Source organism: Perognathus longimembris, chromosome 14 (genome assembly GCF_023159225.1).
Source record: "Perognathus longimembris pacificus isolate PPM17 chromosome 14, ASM2315922v1, whole genome shotgun sequence".
NCBI classification, from domain to species: Eukaryota; Metazoa; Chordata; class Mammalia; order Rodentia; family Heteromyidae; genus Perognathus; species Perognathus longimembris.
This window is the reverse complement of record NC_063174.1, coordinates 60,221,235-60,229,039: the sequence shown is the minus strand read 5'-3', so window position 1 is coordinate 60,229,039 and position 7,805 is coordinate 60,221,235. Positions and strand designations below refer to the sequence as shown.

At 74.4% G+C, this 7,805-nt stretch overlaps 1 protein-coding gene across 1 annotated transcript; it reads right to left on the bottom strand.

Moving 5' to 3' along the window:
- Positions 1-2,187: 2,187 nt before the first annotated feature.
- On the bottom strand, positions 2,188-3,102 carry Dio3 (iodothyronine deiodinase 3). The gene has a single exon (XM_048362884.1). It carries the CDS (start codon positions 3,100-3,102, stop codon positions 2,188-2,190), a length of 915 nt encoding a protein of 304 aa, XP_048218841.1.
- Between the last annotated feature and the right edge of the window lie 4,703 nt (positions 3,103-7,805).

Below are 7,805 nucleotides of genomic sequence, written 5' to 3'. Positions count from 1 at the left end.
GTGACCGCGGCTGAACTGCGTTTCCCGCTCTGGACTCGTGCGTTTCTGCGCGGGGCACGCGTTTCATGAGGGAGGATTTCTTTAAAGAACCGAGAGAAAGGAACACAAAAGGAAGGAAGGAACGGGAGGAGGAAAGCGGGAGAGGGAAAGCGGGAAGGGGAAGAGGGCGCTAGGAAAGAGAGGGGGGCAGTGAAGGGGAGGGGGGAGGGAGGGAAGGAGGCAGAGGAGGGGGGAGGGAAGGAGGAAGGGAACGGGAGGCTGGGGGGGGGGGGGGAGAAGGAGCCGCGACTCCCGGGCGCGGCGCGGGGAGGGCGGGCGATCAGCCCCGCGGGGAGCTCGCGCCCCGGGAAGGCCTGGGACGTCCGGGGAGCGAGGTTGCGGGTTGCGCCCGGGGGAGCGGGCGGCCCCCTCCCGCAGTCGCGGGGGGCCGAGGGCTCCCGGCTCGGGCTGCGCCCCGTGGAGTTCCCGCTCAGCTGCGCTTCCAGAGCCCAACAGTTCCCGAGTCGCGGGGCGTCCGTTCCCAGACTTTCCTTGGAGAGGCGGCGTGGGGCTGGGCTCGGCGCCGGTGGCCTGTTTCGGGGTCCCTGCCAACCCACCTGCCGTGCCCCCCAGCGCCCCGTGCGCACGCGTACCGCCGGGGTGCGCCCCATCCCCGGGTGACCCCGGGACCCGAGGCACCCCGCCCCCTCGGCCCCGGGCCCCCGTCCCCACCTCGCAGTTCCGTTCAGGTGTCGCGGGCGCTGCGGGCGGGCGTTCCCCTCCCCGGATCTGGGGGCGCGCGGGGTGGGCGGTCGGGATCCGCACCCAGAGCCCCGGCCTCCCTCCGCTGCCTGGGGGCGCCCACCCCACTGCGGGTCTCCACCCTTCCACGGCGCCCAGCTCCCCAGCCGGGGCGGGCGAGGGTGGGGGGATTGGTGCTGGCTTCCAGAGGCAGAGGAGGGGGTGCGGGGCAGGGGTCTCCCCGCAGTCCCCCGCGCAGCCGTGGGAGCGGCCCCGCTCACCCCAGCTGCGGAGGGGCGGGCGAGGTCGGAAGCCCCCTCCGTCCTCCCGGGGCCCGCCGATGCCGGGGAAGTTAGACGGCGGGGGCGCTAGGATCCCCCGGGCGCGTGCGTGGGCACCGGCGGGCGGCCGCAGAGGCCTCTCCCGCCCCTTCCCACGCCGCCCGCGCCCGCGCCCCCGCCGGCTGAGCCTCCTCGGGGTCGCTGCGGGGCGCGGAGGAAGCTCACGGCCAGAGGAGCAGAAAGGACCGAAAGCAGCCGGAAAGCAGTTCACCCCAAGTCTTTATTTTGGTAGCTTAAAAGAACTTTATATACAAGGAATGTTTCCGTCAAACCCCGCCCCGACGACGGGGCCCCGCTGCCGCCCCGGGCAGCTCTGCCTGGGGGGGGGGTGTCCTCGAGCCCAGGACTCCAGGCTGACCCCCCACCTTTGCTTGGGACTCAACGCTCCTTTCCCAAGGAAAACCACCGCCCGGGACCCCTCTCTCCGCGGGGCGCTTGGGGCCCTGGCCCACGCCCGTCCAGCCTCCTCCCTCCCCGCCCCCCCGCCCCCGGGCGGCCCCCCGCGGGGACCCGGAGCGCTCGCCCCCGCTCGCTCTGGGCGCTGTGTCCAGCCCCCGGCAGGTCGGAGCCGGCTCGTGGTCGAGACCAGTTAGAGTCGGTTCGTCATCAGCAGCGGGGCTCGCGGGTGCCCAAAACGAGGGAGGGGGCGACGCTCCGGGCCGGGCTTCCCCACCCCGGCCCCCGCCCTCGGGGACCAGGCAGACGCCGACGCCGCCGCCGGGCTCCCGCGGGCGCGACAGGTGGGTGCCAGGCAACTAGCGGCCGGCTCGCCGCGCTGGGAGCCCAGCTGCGCTCCGGCGAGGCGCGCGGGCGTGGCCGGGGAGTTTGCGCACGGGGCGGGAGGAGCCCCGGGGAGGTGTGAGGAAGAGGAGGGGCAGGGCCCGGGGCGGCGCAGGCGGAGGGCGGCTCGCCCGTCACCCCGAGGCTCCCGAGAGGAGTTCCAGCGAGCCGGGCAGGTACAGGCGAGTCCCAGGGAGGCAAGTCTGTGAGTGGCTGCGAACCCTGGCTCAGTACAGCAGTGTCACCCAGGTCCCACCGAGCGTGACTTCGTGTGGGGCCCCCGCACGTGGGCCTCAAAGGCCCGAAGGCCCTGCCCGCCACGTCTGGTCAGTTGTCCCTCGGCTGTTTACAAACGCCGGGGCGGGGCGCCGTGGAGCTGCTGGTCATAGCGCTCCAGCCAAGTGCGAAGTTCCGAGACCTGGTAGCCGTCGGGGCCGCGGCCCCCCTGGTACATGACGGTGCCGCCCTGGACGACGTACAGGCGCTCGAAGTAGGCGCCGTAGGCGGAACTGCTGGAGTTGGCCATGGTGTCCAGGACCAGGGCGCAGCCAGGCGCGCCTCGCTGCAGCACCCTGGCCGCGATGACCCGGTCTTCCAGGCTCCGGTGCTGCGGGATGACGTAGGGGGAGTCCGTGGTGACCCACCCGTCGGAAGGGTGCGCCTCCTCGATGTAGATGATGAGGAAGTCCACATCGCGCTGGTATTTGGTGACCAGGCGCTGGAAGGCGCTCATGCGCGCCATGAACGGGGGTCAGGTGCAGCTGCCGAAATTGAGCACCAGCGGGCGGTTGCCTTGGGCATAGTCCAGGATGCGCTGGCGTCGGAAGCCCTCGGGGAAGACCACCTCGGAGTTGGGCGCCGGCCCGCCCTCGTGCGCCTGCTTGAAGAAATCCAACTTCTGCCCGTGCCACACGGCCTTGAGCGACGCCAGGGTGCACAGGCGGTTGTCGTCGGACACGCAGATGGGAGGGTCGTCGGGGGGCACCTCCTCGCCCTCACTGTTGAGCTCCGCCTCGGGCTCGGGCTGCCCCCGGTGGCTGCGGCGCAGGAAATGCTTGCGGATGCACAGGAAGTCGAGGAGCCAGAGCATGAAGGCCGTGCCCAGGAAGCGCGGGAAGAGCACGAGGCACGAGGCGGTCTGGGCGCAGAGCCGCAGGGAGTGAAGCAGCAGGGAGCGGAGCATGGTGGCTGCGGGCCCCGAAGGCCCCCGGGCCCCGTCCACCTCCTCGACCACCAGCCTCGAGGCGGCCTGGCGAGGCATCTGGGTTTCCACCGCGCGGGGAGCTCAATTTATAGCCACGGCTGGAATTGGCGGGAGACTCCACCTCCGGGCCCGGGCCCGCCCCCCTGCAACTTGAGCCCGAAGGGATCACCCAGCGGCGCGGCCAATGCCCTAGAAACCGCGGGCCGAGGGCGGGCGCGGGCGGGCCGGGGGCGGAGCGGGCCGGCGGGGGCGGGGGCGGGCCCGAGCCCCGCAGCCCGTGCTCAGGGGCGGGGGGACCGCGGTGCCGCCGCCTCCCGGGACTTGGGGCCGGGTCTGGGACGCGGGCGCGCGAGGCTGAGGTCCTCCGGCCGGCGCGGTGGCCGCACGCGGCCCCGGCGCCCGCGGCTCGGCGCCGGCCCGCGCCCCGCTCGCCGCGCACCTGAGCCGAGTTCCCCGGCGGCCGCCGCGCCGCGCCGGAGCTCCGGTTCGCTTCCCGCGCGCCGCCGCCACCGCCGCCCGCGCCGCTGCCGCTCGTGCGGGGCCGCTGCCCAGGTACCGCGGGAGGCCAGGCCCGCGGCCGCGGCCTCGGCGGCCCCGACTCCAGCCCCGCGGTGGACGCGGGCCCGCGGGGAGGCAACTTTGGGTCCCCGCCGCCGCCTCTCCGGCTCGCCCGCGGGCGCCGCTCGACTGCCGGAGCCCGTCCGCCCGCCTCCCGCGCGCGCTCACACTCGCGCCTCGCACACGGCCGCCCCCCGCACCGCCCCGCCACGCACACCGCGCTCGGCGCCCCCCGCCGCTGCCCGCCGCTGCCGCGCGCCGCTCCAGCCCGCGCCGCCCGCCCCGCGCCCGCCCCGTCCCATCTCGGTCCCCAGGGCGCCGCGGTTCCCCGGCCAGCGGCCGCGCGGGTCCCGCCGAGGGGAGCCGGGGCAGGGTCCGCGGGCCGGCCGGCGCTGGGCGCGGGAGCCCGGGGGCGCGGGGGACGGCGCCGCCGCCCCGGGCCCGCCGGCGGCTCGGGAGCGCCCCGGGCGTAGGGCGCTGCGGGCGCGGGGCGGCGGGGCGGCGGGCGCGGGGCGGCGCCGGCCCCGGGCGGCTCTCCCACTAGGGGTAGCTGTTGCCTGAACGCCGGAGCGCTCCCCTCTCGCCGCCGGCCTCGCCCGGCGCAGCCCCGGCCGCCGGGCGCACCCGTCCCGTTCGTCCCCGGTCGTTGCTCTCTGCCCCGGGAACGTCGAGACCGGAGCGCCCGCACGGAGCCACCTTCGCGAGGCCGAGCGCGGCGGCCCGACTCACCGCGGCGGCGCCCGGACGCGTGGAACGCGTACTTTCAGCCGAGAACGGGGGCTCGGGCTCTTAGGGGCGCGGGGCCGCCCCCCAACCCCACGAGCCCCGGCTAGCTCCGCGCCGCGCCCCGGACCGGATCCCTGGCGCGCGGGGCGCGAGGCCGGCTTCCCGGGCTTCGGGGAGGCGGGTTGGGGAGGGGCCTTGACCTGGGGTTCCCCCCCCCCCCCGCGGCCTCGCCGCGTCCCCAGGGCAAGGCCTTGGCCCCGGCCGGCTGCCGTCCACCCCCGCCGGGAAGCCTCGCCGCCCGGGACGCCCTCGCAGTCCAGCCCGCGGGGACCGGCGCCCAACTTCTCCGGACCCGGCGGAGGCCGCGCCCCGTGCCGGCCGGGCTGCGGGCGAGCTCCCACCGCCCGGGAACTTGTCTGAAGAAGTTGACCGCGCGCGGGGCAGGGCCGAGCCGGCGCGCGGCAGGCGCTCGCGGGCGCCGCGCTCCTCGCCGCCGCTGGCCGGGCTCCGGCGGGAGAGCGCCGCGGGACCTGTGGCTCCAGCCGGCGGAGCTCCGGCGCGGGCGCCAGGACCCCGGGGCACAGGTGGCTCCCTTCTCTCCACCTAGGGCGGCCCGGAGCGGGCACTTCGCACCCCAGGACGGGGGTCTTCAGGTGGACGCCGCGTTCTCCCCGAGCACACCTGGCTGGGAGTGGGGCTTCCGCGGCGGTCCCCCTGGCGGGCCACTTGTCCCCCCTTCGGGCCTCTGCTTTGGGAGTGGGGCGGAGGGCTGGGAGGAGGGCAGGAGGAGGCGGCCTCCTGCAGGAGGGCTGACGTGCGGAGCGCCGAGACTCCCTCCCTTCCCGGGCAGAGTGAGAGGAGGTTGGGGGGTCCAACCTCAGGCGGACAGTCTCCCCATCCTTGACCCCTGCTCTGTGAGAGGTGCCAGTCTAAGGTTGGGGTTCTGCCAGCCCCACACAGGATTTAGGGTGCCATGGGATAGTTCCCCTCTTTCCCATATCCGGCCTCAGAAGGTGAGAAGCCACCTTGGGCTGGGAGAACCGGGGCTGGGGGGGGGGGCTGGGAGAGCCCGGGCTGGGGGGGTGGGAGAGCCCAGGCTGGGGGGGTGCTGTTGGCCGTGTGCCTGTGTACACGAGTGTACATGACTGTGTGTGTGTGTGTGTGTGTGTCTGTGGGGCAGGTGTAAGTTGGGCCCCTGGCCTCCTAGGTGGGCCTCGCCCACAGGTGGAGGTGGGACAGCAAGGCAGCCCTTCCTGACCCAGCTGCCCGGGAGCTGCGGGGTGTTGGAGGGGAGCGGGCCTCGCCTATGCGGCCTGGGTCTAGGACACGGGCGGGGGCTCCGGCCAGCCGCTCCCCGTCTCCGTGGCGTCGGGTTGTGTGCAGGTGAGAGCAGAGCCAGGGTCCAGGTGGCACTGGCCTCCTGGCCCTTGGGGCAGAGAACCTGGCTTGGGGACTGTCACTCTGGTGCTCTCCTCCCTCCCACTTCCCCCTCCTTCTGGTCTCCCCCTTAGCTCTTCTCCCAGTAGCCCCCCACCCCTCCAGCACCGGCCCCGCTGGGGCTGGGGAAGCCTGGGCTTTGGTGGGTCATGCGGGGCCTCCGGGCCCCCTGAGCACCCCGTTTCCTTGCTCAGGCAGGGATGGCCCGGGGAGAGGAAAGGAAGGACATGTGGCATGGGGTCCGGTTGGTGTCCAGGAGCAACTTGGAGAGGCTGGGGGGGGGGCGCGGGCGCTGGGCCCTGGCGTGGCTCGGGCCGGCCGGCCTCTGCGTGGCCTGCTTCTAGGAGCATGCTCACGGCGCCCCTCTGCCTCGCATTGCCTGTGGGCGGCGGGCAGGTGGGGCTGGCAGGCACTGCCACCCTTCCCCCCTGGGGCAGTGGGGCCCCTGGGGTCCTTGGAGGATCCGAGGAGGCGTCCTGCTCCCCGCAGGCAAGCCCTGGGGTGGCCCCGGGCTCCGCCCCCCACAGCCTGGCCCGGCAGCCGGGCCTCAGCCCTCTCCCCTCCGTGGGCGCTACGGGGCTTCGGGCGCCTTCCTACCTCTGAACTCCTCCCCCTCCCACCGCCTCCCACCCTCCCTCCTCTCCTACCAGCCTGCCTTTCCCAGAGGAGCCCAGAGCCCCCGCCCCACTGCCCCCTCCACTGCCCCGCGCGCGTGCCTCTCACCCGTGCTCCGTGGCCACCCTGAACCGCAGCCCTGAGCCCTGAGCCCTGTGCTGGCACCTGGAGGCGCCCAATAAAGCTCTGTGTGGCGAGTCTCGCGTGCCCTGTGGACTTCCTGAGACGCCGGCATTGGGGAGGACTGCGGTCCCTCCGCCCTTCCGTACAGGGCGTGCGGGTGGTGGGCGCCGGGGCGGCCCGTCAGGCGGGGGGAGCCCGGCGGGGTGGCGCGGTGTCCCGGGCACACACCGTCACCAGGCCCGGGCTCTCTCCCATCCTGAGCCCAGCGGATCCCCCAGGCTCTCGGCTCGTGGGGGCGCGCGGTGTCCCGGAGGCGGGGGTGCGGGAGTGTGATGTGGAGTGGGCGGGGGGGGGGCTGGGCAGCCGGGAGTCCAGCCAGGAGAGCTTGTCAGCCCCGGGGCCTGGAGGGAGCGCGGGTGTTTTGGCAGCGCCGGGGGCTGGAGGAGGCGCGGGGCTCCGTGCCAGGGAGAGGACAAGGCCCCGGAGACGACGCCTTGGCTACTTGTGTGACCCGGGCTTGGCCCCCCCCCCCCGCGCCCCCCACTGCTTCAGAGGCCCTCGAAGGGGCGGGAGACCCCGCCTGGGGATGCCCCCAAGAGCCCACCCAGCCTCTGCCCTCGCCATCCGCCCTAGCGTCGTCCCCCCCCGCCCGTTCCCACCGCGCCCCCCAGGAGCCGCTCGCTGGCCTCCCCCACTCCAGCGTGGCCTGGGCCCCCCCACCGTGTTCCTGGCACAGGGCGCATCCACCCTGCCCCCTGGAGCCCGGCCAGCCCCGGGGTGGGAGAGAAGGGCTGCTCGCCAGCCGCTGCCTGCGGGCACCGGGCCGCCCAGCCCTGAGCCCTGCCCGGCCGGAGGCCCGCCTCGGCACCCACGCCTGCTTCCGCCCTTCTGGGAAGACACACGCGTGCGTGCGTGCGTGTGCGTGCATGTGCGTGTGCGTGCATGTGTGCGTGCGCGCGCGTGTGTGTGCGCGCGCATGTGTGTGTGTGCGCGCGCACGCGTGTGTCCACCTACTCGCATCCAGCCTTGCTCCAGAGCGGAGTCCGGGCTTTCCTCCTGAGGTGGGCCGGGTGCCGGTGGCTGCGATCCCAGCTACTCACAAGGCTGAGATCTGAGGATGGAGGTTCAAAGCCGGCCCAGGCAGGAAAGACTCTGACCTCCGAGGACCCGCTCAAGAACCAGCCGTGGCTCAAGGGGTCGAGCACTAGCCTCCACTACAAAGAGGCTCCGGGAGGACGCCTGGGCCCTGAGTTCAAGCCCCACAACTGGAAAAGAAAAGTGCTAGGTGAACGCTGCCAGCT